Here is a 22,742-nt window from a genome sequence, read left to right as displayed (position 1 = left end):
GTGCGAGGGATGATCATCATTTAAAGGTTTACTATTTGTGTGTGTGTGTGGGGGGGGGGGGGGGGGGGGGTGATTCAAAACATTATTTGTGCAGTTTCTAAAATATTTTACATAAACAAACTAACCATTAATTTATGTCTTAAATATACGATGTTTACGATTTGGAGTAATATCGCTCATTAATATTCATTTACACTCAAATGTTCAATTGAATAAATACAAGATGGACAAACTTTTATAGGATTGAATTAAAACAGTTCCTGTTTTTACGGCTATATTAACTCAAACACGTTCATATGCATGTAAGTGTGCGTCGCAGTGTGAGAATCTTGTGTATTAAAACCCGCTTAATAACCGCTAGGTAGTGCAGCCGTGGCTGATCTCATCGGCCGTTGGCGAAGGATATATTACGTAAAGGTATATGTACAACGCACAGACAGGCACAGTTCAGAACCCAGGAAGATTTGAAAAGTTTGCAGTATAATGAACATACTCTATCAAATAAAAGTTATTTATTTTAAACTTAAAACCCACAATTGACCTGTGTCTATTATTGCTTTAGATTGAGAGTGACATTGCTTTTATTAATTAACTGAACGATTTCTTAATTGGCACCCAATCGTTTAATCCATAAAAAAATTATGTGTAATCAAAACGAAACCAATTATCGAGTTCGCGGCTAAATAAACTCATACATGTATATGAGAGACACAGCTCTCGTGTATTAGATAACCGCTGACCGCTACAGTCGCGAGCATGGTGACCGATTTTCTCGGCCGCGGGCGAGGGAGAGCTTACGTAATGGTACACACACACACAGCTCTGATTCAAGGTAGATTTTAAATGCATGGAGTTAATAAATAAAATGTAATGCATATAGTTTTTTAATTCCATATTTTGTGGTTAAATAGAAAAGAAAAAGAATGTTTTGTTTTCCAATTGCCGTTTTTAATGATTGTGCACTATAAGAACTTAACAACAATGACTTAAACTCCTTAAAAAAGCATGTACTCCAACAAAAACAAATTTCTTATAAATTAATGCCTCCTGTATAAACCAGCATACTTTCTGCGGCAACTTTATGCCAGTTGTACGCACAAAGACTTTCGTTAACTTGTCTAATGAAAACAGGTACATGTCAACATGTAAAGCTTTTTACACTCATACTACACAAATCACTTACAAAATAATATTGTTACGACCTTTATGAGATCCCAACAAACAACTTTTCCAGCGACATCCATATCAAAATCCTAACCGTTTTTGAGTTATTAAGCAAAAACTTTTAGGGGCTATTGGCCCTTAATTTAAGGGGCCAGCCCTTTTTTATTGGTGTCAAATGAAAGCCCTTGATATTCTGCACAACTTTTATTCTACATGTCTTAACAAAATATTTTTCGTTAAAAAGATATAAAGGAAAACATGTCTAAATTTTTGCACTTTTTGGAATCCTGTTTTTTGACCCCCTACCTTTTCCTAAATAAGGAACGTAATCCAAAAACAAAAACCGATGTATACAACTTCAATGTCTTTGTTATTCAAATTCGTTGGATTCCCATTCCCTGCTATTATAGTCTCGGAGCCTTTGTCTGGAAACCAAAGGCCCTAAAAAAATTTAAAAGGGGAATAACTCGTTAACGGAAAGGGAATTCTAACTTCTATGAATTGATGAAGATAGTGTTTTGTAAAGTCCATTAGCCCTGAAAATTTGAGCAAAAACCGTTCAGAAATGAGCACGATATGAAGCCTCAAAGTTCGCGTCTAGGAAGAAAAAAAAAAAAAAGAAAAATAAGAATAATCTTAACCCGCACAATAATAGAAAGGTCTTCCGTTGGAAACGGAAGACCTTAATGATAAATACACAGATAACATTATTTTACTCATAGTTGCATTTTACTGCACATTACTCTACTCAATACATTTTCCTGTATTTACACTTACATTTTGCACATTTTGCTGTACATAACTTTACTACTTCACTACATATACTTTACTTTACTCAATCACTAGACTCGTACACGTACTTCACTTTCATATACTTGTGTACTACATAAATACATTTATTTTACGGCAACTACTACGCGCCTTACTCTGAAATACATACAACATATGTTTACATCACAACAATACACATACTTTTACTTAATAGTTTCCGTATGAGCAAATACTCATTATCACACATTACTTCGAAATACTTCCAAATTACTCACGGAAAATATAAAACAAGATTATCTGGCCATTTTAGGAATAAAATACGGCATTAAATCCGTTTCATTAAAATAAAAACAAACTTACCCAGAATAGTTGGACTCTGGTCAGAAATACTTATACATTACATGTAGGATGAAATGAGGGAGCTGGTAGAAAACGTCCGCTCTCTCCAATTGCTACGCCCAGACTGAATTCTTAAATGCACGGGATAAGAACCCGCCTAGTAAAACCGGCTGAGTGAGCTTTAAACTATGGAAAGCAACTCTAACAATAAATTAGTAACATTATAAACGTAGCACAAAATGTATGGAAAGTAATTATGGACGTAAATTGTGACATTGACTATTTTACATTAATTCAGAATTCTTCTGCGTTTCATAAAAAAACAAATTACTAGCACAAACATCTTTTTCAAAAGTTTTGAAAAATGTAATGCTTCAACGCGTATTTTTAATCTAAAGACAAAAACTATAAAAGAATATTCTCTTGGTCAATGGTTACAATGTCCTATCTACTGTCCTATTTAAAAGAAAACGAAAAAAAACCGCAGTTTTTATTTATTGACACAACATTAATAACACAGAATAAAAACCAACACCAATTGATTCGAACGAATTTTGTAAATGTTGATACATATAAAACTGCATGAAAGATTCACAGTCAATATATCCAGTGTGTGTAGTATTATACATGTAAATGAGATAAGATAGAGTCATCAAGCGACATGTCGAACAAATACATGTAAATAATCATTCCATGCATATCGAACAAATACATGTAAATAATCATTTCATGCATGTCTTTTACAATTATAATTACGCTATGCTATGGTTTTGATTTTAATGATATGCTATAATATTTTTATGATATGCTATACTAATACAATGATATGCTATGAAACTTTGAAATCAAAGGTTTAACGATAAGATATATTATGGTATGCTATGACAATTTCACGAAAACGCCTCTGTATACAGAAGAGTTCAACACATTTGAATTAAAATAATAACAAGCTAAAGCCCACCACTGTTCTGTAATATTAAAATTATTCCTCTAAAATATTATCATTTAAAAGCGAGCTAAACCATGCTGTATGCTATGTAATGATGAATGGCAATCGTGAGACTATATGTTACGGAATCGGATTTCAAAGCATAGGTATAAGATTCCAGTGCTATGTCACATTGTATGCTGTGGTATATGTTGTCAGAGATTCATGCATGCTTGAACTGACTGAAGGCATAAGTAAGACTCGTTCAGCTGAATTAGAAAAAAGGGAATACATAATAAATTATCTGGAATAATCAAACAGATGCATGTATTTTTATACGGTAACTTTTCATCTATGACACCAAATAATTTGATGATTAGACGGGAACGCCAAACACGTCAACCTCACAAAGAGTGAGGGCCTCTGTTGTCTTGGAGATCTTTACGAATCTCCCCTGTATTGAAGTCGGACAATCGATGACGACCAGCTGTGACGCAGTACCGGGACCAGCAAAGAAACCACAGGGAGTGTTCACATTTGATTCTGTCAGCCCAACAGTAACGGTAACATCTCGCAGTAGTTCTGACACATCTGAATAAAAGTAAAACAAACATTGTTAACTAGATGCTGTTATCTTTTGTTTTGTAGGCACAATGGACATAAAAAAATGCACAATATATTTAAATATAAATATAACACACAAAAAACATAACCGAAGTGACGGTAACATCCTGCAGCGAATCTGACACATCTAAATTGAGTCAAATATGGTCATTTAGGATATGTACAGAACACTTTCACATGCTACTTCACCAGTGGCACGGATAAGTTCAGTAAGCTTTTTAAACAGAACGCTTCACTTTTTGCACGGTTCTGTTAATAAAATACATCTGCAAGCTTTGTGAATAGTGTGCTTGCTTTTACAATGAGGTGGTCGTGGCCTGAAGCCTTTCACTTTTTGCGATAATGATTTTAAACATACATGTACATCATTACAGGGGAATATAATCATCTTTGTGAAAAAAAAATTGCTTTTCACTCCTAAAGTCTAGTCAGTTGGGACCAATCTCCCAAATGGGATATAATAGCCTGTTTGGGGTATAATAGCCGAAATGGGATATAAATTGTATGCAATTGACTGAACATGAATTTCAAAGTTCTTTTAACCAATCTTTAAGAAAAACTAGCGATTTGTGTACCATATATTCTTGAATAACGTAGACAGTAACGGTTTTCCTTATGTCTGATGGCCAGTGATCGGCCAGATGTGGAAATTTTAAATGAAACACTTTACGAGGCCGAGTACAGTCTGAGTACGCATGGTTCACAGGTGCTTGAGGACAAGACCCTCTGGACCTTATTCATTTTTTTAAATCACATTATCCTTTTATGACATATTTCTAATATAATTTATACATTCATTGAACAAAATTAGCTAAAGTAAAACATTTCTTTTTAAAAATCAGACCCTCTATATACACAACACAAGAAGGTTGCTAACTTCGTCTGCCAGCCGAGAGGCACTGCCGATGAATATTTGTTGAAATGTACTATCAAACAAAATTGCATGGTTTTGATCATTTTATGTTCAGGAATTCGTAAGTGCAAAGTTATAACTTTTTGTCTTGTGTTTTTATTTGAAATTAGCATCATTATTTACGTATATGAGTTGAAAAAGTGTGGTCTTTTTTTCTCAAAATGATCATCTGTATTTTTTATGAGTATACGAGTTGAAAAGGTGATTTGATGGCCATGATTGGGTAAAAAAGCATCCTTTCCCAGTATTGTAAACTCCTGCAAAATGCCAAAAAAAGGAAGATTCAAAGCTGTCATAACTAGTTTTGATAAGATTCTTTGACAAGGCATTAACAGTAACATTTAAACTGTTTCAATGATTTGTTTATTTAAACAAATGTATTACCCAATAAAAACTGCAACATGAAAAATAAAGAGAATTGCATCATTGAAAAAAAGATACAATCCCTGTACCAAACCAGGATCTATAGTTCTCCGATGCATAATAAACTCGAACTACAATTTCATTTATTAGCCAACCCGCGTTCTTTGTTCCCCTGTTCTTAATGTATAACAGTGGAACGGAAATCTTCCGAATGAACATACAATGCAAACACACTATAGACCAGAGCTAACTATGTATCAAACGATGGACTTTTTAAAATTCTTAATTATTTTTTGGGAGAAATTGAAAGATTTTGAGGTTTTTTTTAGAGATTTAAATTTGAAATTTCTTACCCATGGAACTTTATTAAAAAATTAAATTTTATGAAAAAATATACCCCACAAAAAAGCAATGCAAACACCATTGCGATAAACCTAAGGGTACAATAAACCACATGAAATTACATATGAAAAAACACATTTCTCTAAATATTTCAGATGGGGTTATTTTCCCCACAAATAATCCTAATGTATATGTTTCTCCAGTATCTACTGAAGTAGTTGTTATAAGTATTTTCCCCATAAAATATTAATCTGAAGTGAAGTAATAAAATGTCTGCTATAAGGCACATATGAATAATTGATACACCTTACAAATTCTTACTAGGAATTTCCAAAGAAGTTTCATTAACTCATCACATGTATGATAAATCTTTAAAGCTAGATGATTATTTATGGTTAAAATTAACATTTATAAAATCAGGAGAATATACAGCAGCCCAAGTGAAAACTTAACAAGCCTTATGCCAATTGTTGACAAGTGCCTTTTCAAGTATTCTAACTAGGGCTGTCACGGGTACCCGAAATACCCGAGAACCGCGGAAAAATTTGTTCGGGTCGGTTTCAGTTCCATTTTCCGGTTTTCAGTTTGGTTCCGGTTTGTATAATAGGATCAGTATATTATGTACAGAATGGCGTCAAAATCGAAGTGTTGTCATTGGTGTGGAAGTTCTTTGACTTTTTATGTATAATCGCAACTTATCGAGCCTTTCCGACAGGCTCGGAAAAACACCTCGAATGTATTAACATTACCAGATGTTAGAATTTTAAACAAAATGGAGTCGCTTCCAATTGAAATAGGTATAGGTTAGACAGCCTTATAAGTCGCTTCTGTGTTATATTTTAGGGTATATCATTTACTTTAATGAAGACTAGCATACATCTCAACAGATCGTAAAATGTGTTGTATTTATATCAAGTTTAAAAAAAAAAGGGGGGGGGGGGTTGTCATGGACGCCTAGGTAATACATTCGAGGAACATGGACAATCAATTCAATACTAGAACAGGAGAAACTACAGGTAGCATTTACTATGAGCAGTAAGGTAACTCGTACACCTACGAGATGTACAAGTATAACGAGGGCAATAGGCGTTTTTATCGCTAAAGCATGCGCCCATTTTCCGTCTTGGAAAGCCCTGGCTTTGTTTAACTTGTTCACGAACTTGAACAAGGTGTGACATACCATGCAGGACCAACTTCTCAGAAAAGGTTATCCCAAAAGTTATATGAGGACATCAAATCAACAGTATACAAATGCTTAAATCAGGCAAGTTACCTTGCATTAACCACCGGCTCGTGGACTTCTACTGTTACAACCTTATTGTGTGGAGAACCCCCCCCCCCCCGAAGTTTCTTTTAACCACCCCTTTAAGAAAATGTTGATGCAACAGCTCAAGATGTCTGATGATGATGATTCTCTTTGTTCAGCAGTCAAATTTGTCATTCTCCAAGATCTTAGACCAATGTATGGATTACAAATTTACAATGCACTTTTATTAAAATAATTTGTGAAATGTATTTAACTATTTATATAGGTCTGTAAAAAATTGATAATTTTTCCAGCTAATTATTTTTGTGTACATGTATGGAAAATTGGAAATAGACTGGAAAAATTGTGAAGACATGAATTAAAAATTTGTAGTTATGATGATTTATCAAATTTGGTTTTAGAAACACAGTTCCTGATATTCAGCTATTTCTGAGAGAAAGTTCGTGCTTAGATCCTAGATTTAAAGCTATGCCTTACATCACTTAGAATGATAGGCAGAATTTGTTCACTTCATTAGTTCAGAAGGTCCAAGATTTGGAAAATACAGTCAAGGTATATAAGGCTGTCAGCCGCTTAAAACTCTAGTAATTTGTTAAAATGATTTGCAATTTGCACATGAATAGGCAAATCAATAGGCGTTGCATAGGTTTTGTAAATTGAATAGATACTTATTAATTAACTAAGATTGATAATTAAAAAAAAGAAAACCAACAAATTTTATTTTGCAAAATTCTATTGACTTTAAAATCAATAAATTGCCAGGTTAAAACAGAGAAATCATATGACTGCTTGGATGATGATCTCCCGCTTCCAGTTCTTTCAACATTTCCTAATGATCAGCCTGCTGAAGAAACGTCGATGGAAAATATCCCTGCATCCTGTTTTGTACATCTTGCTGAGCCTCCATCAAGAAAATCCGCCTTGGATTATCGCTTTGGAGATGTTTTTTTTGTGAAGGTTGAACCAGCCAAGCCTTTGGATTCACGGATTGAAAATGAGTTGGACATTTAAAAATCAGCACAGTCAATCCCCCTGAGTGCAGATTTTCTTGAGTGGTTGCAGATACATGAATTAAACCTTCCTCTGTTAGGAAAACTGGCATTCAAGCTACATCTGTAGCTAGTGAGAAGGTTTTTTCAACTGCAGTAGACCTGGTTTCAGCCCAGAGCTCGTCTTTTTAGTGATCAAGTGAACTGGCTAATTTTTTTTAAAGAAAAACTCTGAAGTTGATATCATGAAAACAATAATAAGTAATGAAAAACAAACTCTTTCTTATTTCATTGACATGACAATTGTTCATTGTTGGGTTCAATCCAATTCATTGGGTTCATTGTTGTTGTTATTTTATGTTGTTGTTGTTTGTAGACTTTATCATATACATACACTACCATTGTTGTAAACTTATATTCTTAGCCAATAATCAGTGCACAACTCCCCCACATGTTAAACTTATTATATGTTATTTAGATTCTAGTCAAAAAACTAGTCATCATTATGAACTTCGTTATTAGAAGTGAATTAATTTGGAATCAATAAACTCTTGAAGTTTAAATGAAAAATCATGATTTTTTTTAAGTAGACTCGAACCAAAATCGAACCGAAAATTTTATGACCCGACCCGAAATTTTTTTTAAACCGTGATTCTAACAACTATTTTATGTTATAAGTTAGCCTAAATAAATTGTTGCACTTATTAAGATTGGTCAGCTAGGGCAGTAGAAGATGTACTTAGTAATGTTGCAATCAAAATTTGTGTATGCATTGAAGTTTTAAAACAACGAAAATATTTCAACCGCAAAACAATTTGAAAAAATTCCAATCAGCAAAATTTGCAATGTCATAATACAGAGTACATATATGGTATGCGGTTTTATGTCAAGATGACGAACTCGTGATATTTTAAGAGAAAGATTGACACGCAAAAATCTACAATCCCTTATTTCAAATATAATACCTGTACTTAGAGCAATTAAATTCTTAGAAGGTGATCTTTAGAGAACTGATTCACGACATCGAAAATTAGATTCCCGGAAAACTAGCAACACGAGAAACGATTTAGAAAGGCATGGTTAAGTCCAAAAAGTGTTACAGAGCATGATGTCCGGACAATGAAAATTCCCTCAAAATGTTTTGGATGGAACAATAATAGTGGTTTTGAGAAAAAGTTTGGCCAGTTAAAGTGCTACCCGTGAACGTATGACATTATACATGTATGCCTATCAGAATGTTGAATTCGTAAAGACTCCTTGAAGGTCGAAGGCTACAAATCATATTTCACAGAGAATCTAGATCCGTCCATGGAGGATTTGAACAAACTTGAATACAGTCTACCCAAGGATGCTTTTATTCACAAATAACAAGTCTGTTATCTTTAAATACATAACTATATAAATTTAAAAAACTCTACCCCGGTATCATGATTTGAACAAAGTTAAATCTGCATTAATTGAGAATGCTTCTACACAAGTACATTTAACAGTATTCTGGCCGATTGTTGTTTGATAAGAAGGTTTTTTAACAAATTATCTTTTTATTCCTATATTAAAATTTGACCCATTGCGGCATACCCCTACGCAGGGAAAAGTGACTCGCGCGATTTTCATGCGTCTTACTTTTCATTAGAAAACCATGCGAAAATCCGATGAAAAGTTTCTCCTGCGAATATGTTTGCATGAAAATTGTATAATTTTAATGCAATTTTTGGCATGTTTTACATGCAATAAGATATTAATGCCAAAATTATATAAAATTTTGCGAAATTCACATGAAAATTGCATGTTTTTTCATATAAAAATCATTTATGACGAATCAATCAATAACACTTTTAAAACTTCTTTCATTCATATATATTCACTTTAGTTAGTAGAATTTTTTCAAACAATTAATGTTTATGGCAATGAACAATTTCTCATGTGTTGGACTTAATAGAGGTATAAATCAAACATTAGAATGGATAAATCAAACATTAGAATGAAGTTAACTTTACATTATATCAGAATATACATGTGTTCAATACTTTCTTTATGCCTTTGTTCATGTAAACATGTAAAACTTTGCCATTACACTAGTCATTCTTACCCACTGAGTTATATCCCCTTTTTTAGAAGGTCAGTAAACATCAGGATTTTATTATATGTATGGTACATACTGATTGGATTGGTAATCATTGTAGATACATACTTTAAGACTTAGGTATTCTAAGTACAATTAAAGAGGTTGCGTGTACATGTATCAAACCTGTCATATGCAGTTACTGAATTATGCTATGTTCAGAGATGCATTTATTTATAGGCTAGACAATGAAAATTCGTTTAAAACTCTTAACAATGTGATACACGTTTTCCATGATTCCAAGTGAGAAATGCACAGACCTGTCATACTATTTCAGAAGGAAGGAGATTAACAGCATTACTTAACATGTAGGCATCATTAGTTTTATAATCATGAACCTGTGTTTACTTTTAGAGAAATCATTGTTAAAGTACATAAGTATTGTCATTTTAAAGACAAAAGCGATTACATACTAACCACCGCTATAAAATAAGTTTCCTGTTCCTGACTGAACCCCCTTACGTTTTATATAACGTGTGTGTTGGGTGTATTCCTCATACTCAATAGTACAGTATATAATAAAGGGGGTTAGAGCCAAAGGAATCTCGAATTCCTTATAACATGTAATAAAAAACTGTACCTTTAATGACAAATCAATCCATAACAATTTTTAAACATTCTTTCATTCCTATATATTCACATAGTAGTATTTTTTCAAACAGTTATTGTTATAAAAGTTGACATTAAGGCAATAAAAAATGTCTCATGTGTTGGACTTAATAGAAGTATAAATCAAACATTAGAATGAAGTTCACATTTTATCAGAATATACATGTGTTCAATACTTTAACTCTTTGTCATGTAAACATGTAATACTTTGTCAATATAATAGTCATTTTTACCCACTGAGTTATGCCCCCATTTTTAGAAGGTCAGTAAACATTAGGATTTTATTATATGTATGGTACATACTGATTTGATTGGTAATCATTGTAGATACATACTTTAAGTCTTATGAATTTTAAGTACAATTAAAGAGGTTGCGTGTACATGTATCAAACCTGTCACAGCTATGCTCAGAGATGCATTTATTTCTATGCTAGACAATGAAAATTCGCTTAAAAATCTTAGCACTGTGATACACGTTTTCCATGATTCCAAGTGAGAAATGCACAGACTTGTCATACTATTTCAGAAGGAAGAAGATTAACATTAGCAGTAATAAACCTGTAAGGATCATTAGTATCATAACAATATATAGAAATCTTTGTTAAAATACAAATGTATTGCCATTTTATAGACAAAAGAGATTACATATTAACCACCGCTATAAAATAAGTTTTCTGTTCTTGACTGAGCCCCTCATATTTTATATAACGTGTGTGTGTGTATGCACCACACCCAATAGTACAATATAAAATAAAGGTGGTTACAACCAAAGGAATCTCGAATTCCTTATAACGTATCATAAAAAACTGTACTTTTCAATATCCAAAATCTCATTTTATCCTATCCTAATGTTCTGATTCTTTAAACTGAGCTTATATATTTTCCCATTCATGTGTGTCATCCTCACTTGAATGAACAAGCCACTCGATGGATTTAAATAAGTTCATAAGTCATCGCAGGTCATATTTATGGCAGTGTTTTGTAGTAAAACACATCGTCGTTTTTTGTAGTTTTTATTAACTCTAACCAAACCTAAGATTCAAAAACAGCGTATGCACAGGTCAATCAAAGTTTACTCTGTTACTAATAAAAATTACTAAATTACCAGTGATTTCTGAACGCAGATAACCTGAAAAAATATTGAAAACGGAACGAAATTTTCCTGACGCGAGAAAATTCATAAATACTATTTATGCACCTTTGTTCAATACAGAGCGCTAGGTCCGACGCACATTTTTTTTTGTGTGGCTTAACATACGCTTAGTTGAATTGGTGGTGGGGGGGGGGATACAATTCCCCATCGAAAATTATTAAGTGGAGTATAATAAAAAGAAGTATTAAGAGAAATCCGGTAATTGTTCATACATTTATTTCTTTATCGTGTTACATTATTGCATCTATTCAATGCATTTATTAAAGCATAGATAATTCAATGAAGAAAATGTTTCCGGCAAAATAATACCACTTATACAACTCCTTTTTGCAGACAATACAAAAGAACAAATTAACAATGATTTCTCCTTTCAAATCTATCATAAAGCCCTTCGGGCTTTATTGGATTTGATCACGCCCCGACCGAAATTATTACCTTATAATACTCAAAAAATTATTCCTTATTCCTTATATAATTGGCAATGTTGTTACTTTTTACACTTACCTCCGTATCGATCTAATCCTCTGTTGAGTATTCTGACAGATGTGATGGAATACACAGCCTGTAGATCCACCCTCCACCAAGGATTTTTGTCGCCATCATCTGTGTTTGTACACGAGTGTAAAAGAAAGTTTGTTTCTCTAATGCCATCCACTGCACGCGAGGCGTTATAGTGAAATTTCGTTGATGACTGTTCGGCAGGTTTACGAAATGCGATATTCGGCAGAACTGTCAACGATATTACAGCAAATAATACATTAATTTTGTGATAATGATAAGAAAAGTCTATTCACTATTAATTGTATAGGAAAATTTGGTTTTGAAAGATAGAGCTGTTATTGAAAATATACAATTTCAGCGGAAAGCCAATTGACTTGTATTCAACACGTTTCAGCATCAAGATGTTATGTCATAGTGCTTCCCATGACGTATCAACGTGTTAAAAATTCTCTAAACGGATTTATTTCATTTGAAGGAACAAGTACACAAGAAATATTTTTGTAAATTCACATTTTCAATCATCCTTATTTTGTTATAGCATTTTTCACACAACAAACATTAATATAGTTAGTTTTGAAACAGAGGTTTGTAATAAACGAAATGTTTCTTTTTATGGCAATAAAAATAATTGAATCATTTACGAAAAAAAAATGTGTTAAATTGTGACAGTGTTGAACATTGTTAACTGGTTCTGAATATAAAAAGTAAAGTTTGCAATCAAGCAAAACATGCATACCTGATAATACACTTTATTTATTCACGGTAGAAATCCTAATTCCTTTAAACCAAGCTGCTGTGACATCGAACGTTGTATAGCTTAAAGGCCCCCGCCTAAATTTTTGCACTGTTTATTATCTGCATATAACTCCTAATTACAATTTTGCAACAAAGTTAAGGGTGGCAGGGGGCATTTTTTGAGTTTTTGAAACTCTGTACATGTAACTAGAATTCCCACTGTGGAAATTATTAGCCAGAATGAGTACATTTTTCACCAAAGTGGTTTCTCTGAGATTTCAACACTCTCATATTTGCCCATTTTTGTTTTATTTTCAGCTTTTTAGACCCCCACAAGCTTATTCCCTGCAAATGGTTTACCTTCTATATCGAGCGCATGTCCCATCCACCTACTTTTCGTGTTTTTTTACCTCCCGTTTGTAACTTGCAATTTCATAGTGTAAAGTCAACACAACAGTCATTGCCGAAAGATTTGTATTTTGCTCTTGATTTTCATGTACTTTACATTAGGGGCCTTCATAAATCATATCAATTTAACAACTATTATTATTTCCGAGAGAGAGAAAGAGAAAGAGTTTACCTTCATTACAGAGTACCCCTGTGAATCCACCTGCGCATGTACACTCGAAAGATCCATTGTTGTTACTGCATTTTCCTCCGTTTTGACATGGATTATCCAGACATTCATTTATATCTGAAAAGTTTATTAGTTAAAATATATTAACTGTCAGTTTCATAAGTCAAACATTGATAGAAACATGGTTTTAAAAAAGACAAATGACTATTATTGTCTTACAAAGCGCATCAAAACATAATATAAAAATTATATTGTCACGCTACGTGTTTGAATACACCGGCATTATAAACATAATCCAGACTCAAACAATACTAATAATGCTCTTATATATATTTCGAACTATTCTGTTAAGAAGGTGTTTGTATATCGCATATTTCGCTATTTTTCTTGACGAACGTAACTTTGCAATTGAATATCTACAGCTTAATAATTTTGGCAAAAAAGCCCCTTTCCCAACAGTATAAATATAGATAACAACCGAAGATATACATGTATCCTTTTTTACAGCGAGAAATTTCACAAAAAAATCTGTTTTAATTTTCCCTTTAAAGATTTACTTAAGGGTCTACTTAAAAGAGAAAGAACATATAAATGTTCTAGATTTTGTTGGCAATCTCGACATTTTAAAACATATGTTTTCCACATTTAAAATGTAGGACGTAACACAATTTCTAGTTCCTTACCGTCATTACAAACTTTCCCCGTCCATCCTGCGTTACATGTACAGGTGAATGAGCCGGGTGTGTTTATGCAATTGGCTCCATTGAGGCAAGGTACTTTCTGGCACTCATCAACATCTTGAAATATTTAAATGATATTTAAATGATTACAATGATTGTATCAACAACAATTTTCTTATTGGAAACGCAGACGTTTTTCTACATGCGTTGACAGGACAGCTGATGCCTAACTTTGTCGTTTAAGTATAACATAGCATACTAGAGCCGGAGTATCAATTTTTGTCTTCTTTAACGTAATTTGGTTACCTTGACAATATTTTGCATCTCACGTTTTAAAGCTGATTGAAAAGAAATAAAAATCGATCTTTAAAAAAAAAAACAACCACCAAAATAGAACTACAAGAAAAAACATTTAAGGCTTTCGGTGCATTATTTTCTATTGATAATCATGTTAAACATCAAACATTCCTTACCTTTATTACAAACTATCCCCGTCCATCCGGCGTCACATGTACAGTTGAATGAGCCGGGTGTGTTTGTGCACTCGGCTCCATTGAGGCAAGGGTCTTTCTGGCACTCATCAACATCTTGCATGAGATATTTAAATGGTTAATGAATTAATCAACTGCTAATTTTCTTATTGGGAACGTGGATGTTTGCTACATGCGTTTACATCACAGCCTATGCCTAACTTTACCGTTTAAGTAAAACATAACATACTACAGTAAACAAAATTGTTAAAAAATTTCATATATGTAGATATGAATGCATTGTTTTTTCCATGGTTTACGTATTTCAGTATTCAAGAGAGTTGTCCTTTAAAAAGGTTATACACGCTTTGGTGCGCAATTGTTTGCGAAGTTGTACGTGTTTTATTTCATGTTCATTGGAACATATCAATTGTCAATCATTGTATATGCTAAATATAACTATTTGCAAGCATTATGCATAATAACACTTTCACTGCGTTGTTCTAAACTGTTGGCATTGCTGGTGCTGTGAACGTGGCTCAGTACTCGTGATATCGAAAAAGAATAATAACCCCGTTTCATTTTACATTTTGTGTTATTGAAACCAAAAAAAAATCAATTAATGGTTTACTGACGAAATCAATTTTTTACTTAAATAAATCGATATAAAGTGCAGATCACGGAGGGAGTGAATAAGTAACAGCAAGAACAGCTGTTTTGTAAACCGGTTTAAACTGGTTTTCACATAGACTGTTGAGATGAGATCGATGAGCATGAAAATAAAATCCATTATAAATAACTTTTAAAATGTTGCTTTTAACAATAAAGTCAACTTTTTTGTTGAATAATTATCAAACATGTTGTTTTGACAAAATTTATGAAATGCATTTTAAACCGAAAACATAGAAATCACTGTTTGAAAACTACTTACGTAAATTATTCGTAAATTCATACGCAGTGAATAGGTGTTGCATTTAGAGGCATTTAAACATCACGGAATTTAATGGAAAAACACAATAGAATGTAAATATATGCATTTAAAATACCATTAATTATTCAAAACTAAAGCAGGAATAATTTACTGCCTCCCGTATCATTTTAGCATATTCACCTTCACAGACAATGTTGTATTTCCACTCTCCGTTTGACTGACAGTTCAGCCGTCCTGAACCAGACTGGGAGTATCCGTCAGCACACGAGGCGTGTATCCTCCTGTGTAGACCAATGGCGTCCTCACGTTTTATTGAACTCAAATTTATTCCTTTTTGATCGGGTATTCCACAATCTTATGTATAAAGGTACATAATAAACAATGTAATCTTACACTGAAATTAATATGATTAATACTTAAGATAAGAGGCTACATTTTAATTTTACAAAAAAGGCACGACAACGTTGTTAATTTTTGTAGTCTATTGTGATATTTTCTTCAACTGACAGTTTGATAAATATTTATATCTATTAATTTATACTCCTGGAAGTATTATAGTATATTGGGTTAAATTAAAACATAATACTTGATACGTATTTTGTTAAAAAAAATTAGCTCTCTTTGACATTTTTGTCAATATGCATAAGGAAAACCAATTATGTACATGTACCATATATTTAATGGTTTCTATTTGCATTAAAGCAATGTACCGGATGATTTTACCTGACAGAACACATTCAAAGAATTTATCCTCGGAATATCTTTTGTGTTTACATGTCTGGTTGATTTCACAGGTTGAGTTCGAACAAGCTCCAGCCAGCTCCTACCAAAATAAAACATTGATGAACACGAGAGTTTACTGTAAATGTAATTTTTTAAACTACTTCAATATTTGAAGTGTTTATCTAAATGTACTGTATATATGTTTGTTTGCGTGCTTATCAAAAATTTGTATGCAACGGAGTTTTGAACGTTTAAAAGTGATCCGCTCAGATGACAAATTTTTAACCGCCTGCCAATTGATATGATATTCAGTCTAAATCCCCGAAGCGTGTGACAAATAACATAATCGGTTACACTTATTCCTCCATTAAATATTTTATCAGTCTATGTATTTATAACATGAAGGGACGCTCTTTGTACTGAAGACATGTTCAATATGTTTTATTTGGGTCTTCCTTTTCCAACGTTAGGTTTCTTTTTCTCTATTTTTCACTATTATTATTATCTTTTTTTCTTAAAATGTTTCCTAAAACTTGAATATCTCGAATATGCTACAACGATTTTTTATAAAATTTTCACGAATAATACAAAATATCAAGGTCATTTACAACGTACATTTTTGTTGATGACGTCGTTCCATTCGGCTGTTATATTTGTTTTGATTTTTGTAAAAAGTGATTTTGTTCTCCCTTTTTCTCAAAAACGATTGAATATAGAAAATTGAAAGTTTCAGGAATTAAGGATTTTTGAATTCCTAGGGCCAATCAGGTAAAACCACGATCGTCCGTCACTTCCGGTCCGCTCAAACAGCATTTTGGAAAATACTGTTTTAAAAATTTTTCAAATTAAAAAATGTTCAATTTTTTTCCATCGGAATTTGTTTTCAACTTATCATATTTTAATAAGAGCAGGTCGTCCGTCAGTTCTGGTCATCACTGAAAGTGTTTCCAAAATTCCGATGTTTGGAATTTTAAAGCATATACAGTTTTGTAGACATTTTTGTACTGAATACAAAACTAAAAACCGTTTTAAAATCGGAGATATTGAAACTTAAAAATGACCTTTTCCGGAAATCTTAATTTTGCATTGTGGGACCAACAATTTTTTAAAAAGGAAGTTAATATAGTAACTCGCACCATATATCAACGTTTTAATTCAACCCTATTATTAATTCATAATCAAACGGAAGACCCACTCGTTGCTCGCAACGAGATCGTATCTTGTTATATACTATTCACATGATGAAGCTCTGCCATTCAGTCAACTGGGTGGTCTAAAAATGTGACTGAATGGCACAGATATGCCAATCAGTCACAATTCAGTTAACTTTCAGTCAGCTTTCAATTGACGGAATGGCCGAGATTCATCCTGTGATTTTTTTGATATTCTTCCAGAATATTTAAAAAGCAAATTCACATATCCCATCTCATGGTCAAATGGGTTAAGACTACCATTTAAAAAACATCTATTTCGATTTTTTGGTTATCAGACGTATGCCAGAGGAAATGCAAAAATGTGACTTAATTTTTAGGTTTGTGTGTATTTTCCATGTAATCAAACTGTCTTGCATAAAAAGACGTTTCACGTTTCATATCACGTAGCCAATCCACATAATTTATTGACTTTTGTTAAACATGCTTTACTGCGTCAACAGATTTTAATCATCCATTTAATTTGAGCATCAATCATCTTGGTATCGATGAAATAAAGCGATGACAAAATTGTTTTTTTCTGCTCGACTGCCCTCAGTACTTTGATGATTTGACTAATTTTCTGCCAGCTGCTTCGACCTGCGTGGCTGCAATAAATGGCTGCCAACTCAACTTTCTTCAATGTGACGGTAGTTTTTATATTTTTTGCTGTGGAAAACCACATTAATTGTAAATAATTAAAGTGTCTGAACGTTACACTTTAAAGAGAATTATTACTCGCGAAGCCGTAATAAAATTGTGCTGATTTCTGGTCTCACTTGCGTCATCCAAATCGGTTCTCACTAATTCAATCGATACCTGAAGTGTTCATAAGCTGAGACAAGTGTACGCAAGCTGAGAAAAGTGGATATAAGCTAAGACAAGTGTATATAAGTTTATATGAGTGGTTAAAATCTGAGACAACGTATATAAGCTGAAACATAGGTGCTGAATGGGTCTGTATCTGAAATGGTATTGATACTGGAAGCCAGAAGAAGGAAGTTTGCGAATTCAGCCCAACTATATAGTCTTACGAGCCTGAGATTGTAGATTAAGGTAGTTCATTTATAACTTAGGCAAATTTAACCATTTTGATTGATCTACACTACATCAAATACGTTTTTAAAGGTATTATGAGGCTGACATAAAGCAAACGCCGGAGTATGTATGTAGTTAACTAAATGAACTTTTTGCAATTATAAGTTTTTTTTGACTTCTCCACCCTTTGGGAAATTTTTTTTAAAAAAATCATTTTTGGAAATATGTATGGTAAATTATGAATTTCTTTAGCATTTTCGAAGAAAGGGAAAGCTTTCGCAACTTTTTTACCAAGAGAAATGTGAGAAAAGTACTTGAACTAAAAAATATATTTAACAAATGTAATTTTCCCCATAGACTTCTATGTTAACTTCAACATATGGTAAATTTGTTAATATTCAATTTTCTTTAAAAATGTCAAAGGTGAATTATTATTATATCAAAATCACACTAAAAATTTAATGATCAATCTTGTAATTTATTATTTATGAAATATGATGGGTATGGATGGACTCCCTTAACGTGTATAATGATATTAACATGTACTGATTGTTTGACTAGGTATATTAGTTAGTACGTTGACGTCATGGAGCGACGCGTTTCTTTGAACAACGCATGCAGCTGTTGTTACGCGCAATACAATAAAATCTAAAGCTATTCTTATTCAATCAGTGGTTTAGAAAATTGCCTATTTAATATCCTTTTTTGCTAAGGCAGAGCGGTCAAAGCCCAATACGATAAAATCACCGGGTTTACTCCAAGTTGGGTACTTTTCTTACCAGGCGATAATTAGGGAACATGCCTAACACTCGCCATATTTTTCACATTTATTCCATTTGATATAAACAGTTTTTCTCTATTTGTATTCATTAAAAGGGTAACTCGTCAATTAATAATTATACCTAAATGTTTACCTACAGTACTGATCAGACCCAACTTAACACCAGAGTAAACCCCAACAAAACTCCGGATTCACTTTTTGGGGTTACTTTGGGTTTACTGTCGGTCCACTCTAGTAAGCCCGAAGTAAACCCAGAGTTTATTTGTGGTTTACTTTCTGTTACGTCGGGTCTGGTCGGTAATGTACATATTGCAGTGAGGAAAAACGTACCATTTGATTAATTTGGTATTCTATTTCTTTGTTGCAGTGAATACGTTTCATAAACATTTAGTTACATTCTATTACATCACATTCAGGAAGAATGTCCAAAATATACATAAATGTGTACATTATTTAAAAACATAACTCTAATTAAACAATTTACAATAAATAACTTTTAGTTAGGCGGCTACACAATGCTATCGTTCACAGTCTTTCGGTATAATGATCTCGCCAAACTTGTGCAAAGAATTAAAATTTACCATAAAAGCTAAAACGATAGCACCATATAATTTACATATTACATGGTGATAACAAACTCAGGGTTTTTTAAAGAATATTTAAAATGCTTTTTTTAAACTTAACCATATATTGCAATAATACCCCTACTTAAGGTTAAATTAAATTTTTACACCACTGTTGTTTATCACTTTATAAAATTTGAGAATGCTAAACCTAAAACGCATTTACAAAAGCATATAATTTTCATTAACGAACTCCTTTTTTATAACAGACATAATCATTTTGTGGAATCTCTCTAGCTTTGTTTTGTTTTGTTTTAAACATTTGAATCTAGCAAAACACTGGTTCTTCTTCGAAAAAAAATATAAAAATTGGATTGATATTTATCATATGATTTGCAAAATTATATCTAAGCGTGTTTGCCAACCATTTTAAGTGAATAACTGTTTTAAAACACTTAATTATTTTTCTTAAATCTTCATTTTTTGCAGATTTGAAGGAAAATTACAATTCGGATTTTTAAATTAAAATAAATAAAGTGGGTATAGTGATTTAGCAGGAAAAAGTACATATCACAATAATTGTCTTAAAATTCAAATAAAATAAAAATGATTTGATTATATTGTCACAGACCATATAAATAGTAAATAGTCATGTAAACACACACACACACACACACACACACACACACACACACACACACACATATATATATATATATATATATATATATATATATATATGTTGTCTTGGAATAGAGTATAGATGGTAGTTAATATAGATTCGAACACATATACCTTAGGCCAGTGCTCCTTTTCACTGTACACAAATCCAGCATTATCCATGTATTTATTATCTGCTGTCGTCTTATTTTCGTAGTTAATTTCACAGAAATTAGCCCCTTTGCAATAGTTGACAGATTTACACCGTGGTGTTACTAGACATTCTATCACACAGTCCAAGAAACTGAGTCCTTGGAAGGATTGAATCAGTTTCCTGTCTAGTCTGTGTCCTCGCTGGAGTTGAGAGAAGCCCGATTGTAAGCTGCAATAACATGGCACAAGGACGCTAATTAAAAACCACGGACATCCAAAGATTTGAAATAGCAACATTGTACTGCAGAAAGATACAGTTTATTTCTACATTGGACAAAGCGAATGCGCGCTTCAGAGTAATACTTTTCAATACCGTTTGAGTTTATATTGAGTTTGAATTTTGAAGTTTGGATTTATTGAATAATGTGCAATCAATAAGCACTTTAATGTTAAAATGAATAATTAATCGGTAATGAAGAATTTTTGAAAAGAAGCAATTTCGTAGCGTTCATCAATGTTAATTGATCTACCTCTGCTAAGTTTAAACATAAAATCTTGAAGAACTATTTATTGCCTCATATAATATTCTGCAGTTAATATGACATCTCTCTCTCTCTCTCTCTCTCCATGCTATATTTCTCCCTTCATATATATATATATATATATATATATATATATATATATATATATATATATATATATATATATATATAATAAAAAATTCAAAACTCTACCGGTTTTATTATAATCTTCAGCTCCTGACGATTATAATGAAACCGGTAGAGTTTTGAATCGGCTTTCTGTTATTTTTTTTTTATTTAATACTTGTGTGGATTAACTTTACTCATTTTGGATTATATATATATATATATATATATATATATATATATATATATATATATATATATATATATATATATATGTGTGTGTGTGTGTGTGTGTGTGTGTGTGTGTTCTATATCATTTTATTGTGACGGTTTGATTTATTATAAGGTGCGAAATACTTTGTAATGAATTTTTTTTTCAATTTCCTAAAATACACAAAATATAGGCATAATTCTTTGTAATGGTTAATTTCAGTTCCTTCTTTAATCGTAAGTATATGAGATGCCTTTAATTTTTTTAAGGCAAAAAAAGAAATTGAGGTACAGTATAATTTCTTTATTTGAAAGTAAGTTAACAAAATTGTTAGTTTTTATGCAATTAAGCTTTCTATCATTCAAGGATGTGTAACTGGTGTTTCTTTAAAAGTAAAGACCGAAAGTAAGAATATTAATATCATAAGGGATCATACTTGATACAAATTTAATCAACCGGACAAAAATAAAAGATAAATTTTCACGTCTTTTATCAACCTCACATGTATCCATTTTTACACACGCAAATATTTTTAAAAACTTTAAAAAGTACATAAATCGTATTTTTATCATTTTTTTCAATATGTTAATATTTATTAAGAAGCATTATATTGTTCTATAGAAGAAAATTTCACGAAAACCTTTTTCTACCTTGAACAACTTGAAATGTACACTCATAAATAATAATGTGAACCGTATATGTATGTTTTTTGTTCTTGTAATTCACATTCTGAATTTATTTCCTAATGGGTAATCAATATCCGTTAGATTATAAAAAATGCATATTTGAGAAGTTAATTATGTTATAATAAAATGGAAAAGATACATTTCAATACATATTTGCTTGTGTAAAGGAAAGGCTCTTGAAGGGCAATTAATAACCTATAACAAATACTTTGCAGAGAATTTTACATTACATATTTATTTGTTTATCTATATAAAGAAAATAACTTCATTATATGTAGAACTTAGTGATGCAACATCATATTTGTTATAAGAAGTTCAACAAGTAAGCTACATGTTAAGGTATAAGACATCAGCTCCCTGATTTTTAGTTATTTTGGTAAGGTTAACTGACTTGTGTGCGGCACTTGCTATATCGCAATTCAGGGCACTTGACACGGGAAAAAACATATTTTATTTCGTACATGTATCACACTTGACATTGTCAGAGGTTGAATACAACCTGGCCTTTGAATTTTAATAAAACAGTTAATGAGAATGCGAAAAAGCAATAGAAATTTTAAACAAATACTTTTTGAAGTCCTCAGTTATTTATGATTTGGTATTGTATGAACG

At 32.1% G+C, this 22,742-nt stretch overlaps 1 protein-coding gene across 1 annotated transcript; it reads right to left on the bottom strand.

The window, feature by feature from the left end:
* Nucleotides 1–3,363: 3,363 nt before the first annotated feature.
* On the bottom strand, nt 3,364–20,883 carry LOC128173289 (neurogenic locus notch homolog protein 1-like). Its single transcript, XM_052839003.1, has 8 exons — nt 20,569–20,883; nt 16,202–16,301; nt 15,659–15,832; nt 14,551–14,664; nt 14,081–14,194; nt 13,401–13,514; nt 12,089–12,313; nt 3,364–3,793 (listed from the first exon to the last, which is right to left on the bottom strand). Exons 1-8 carry the CDS (start codon nt 20,881–20,883, stop codon nt 3,579–3,581), a joined length of 1,371 nt encoding a protein of 456 aa, XP_052694963.1. The 3' UTR covers nt 3,364–3,578.
* Nucleotides 20,884–22,742: the final 1,859 nt, after the last annotated feature.

The sequence above is a fragment of the Crassostrea angulata genome, chromosome 2, assembly GCF_025612915.1.
Source record: "Crassostrea angulata isolate pt1a10 chromosome 2, ASM2561291v2, whole genome shotgun sequence".
NCBI classification, from domain to species: Eukaryota; Metazoa; Mollusca; class Bivalvia; order Ostreida; family Ostreidae; genus Magallana; species Magallana angulata.
Note: the sequence above shows the minus strand (reverse complement) of the source record. Positions and strands in the feature narration are given on the sequence as shown.

Excerpts from the sequence above, each read along its gene's own strand:
- LOC128173289 (XM_052839003.1), bottom strand. The coding sequence starts at position 20,883 with ATGTTGCTATTTCAAATCTTTGGATGTCCGTGGTTTTTAATTAGCGTC. Across the intron at positions 15,833-16,201 it reads CTTTGAATGTGTTCTGTCAG|ATTGTGGAATACCCGATCAA; the intron begins GTAAAATCATCC and ends TTTATACATAAG. Across the intron at positions 13,515-14,080 it reads GGGGAAAGTTTGTAATGACG|ATATAAATGAATGTCTGGAT; the intron begins GTAAGGAACTAG and ends TAAACTTTTCAG.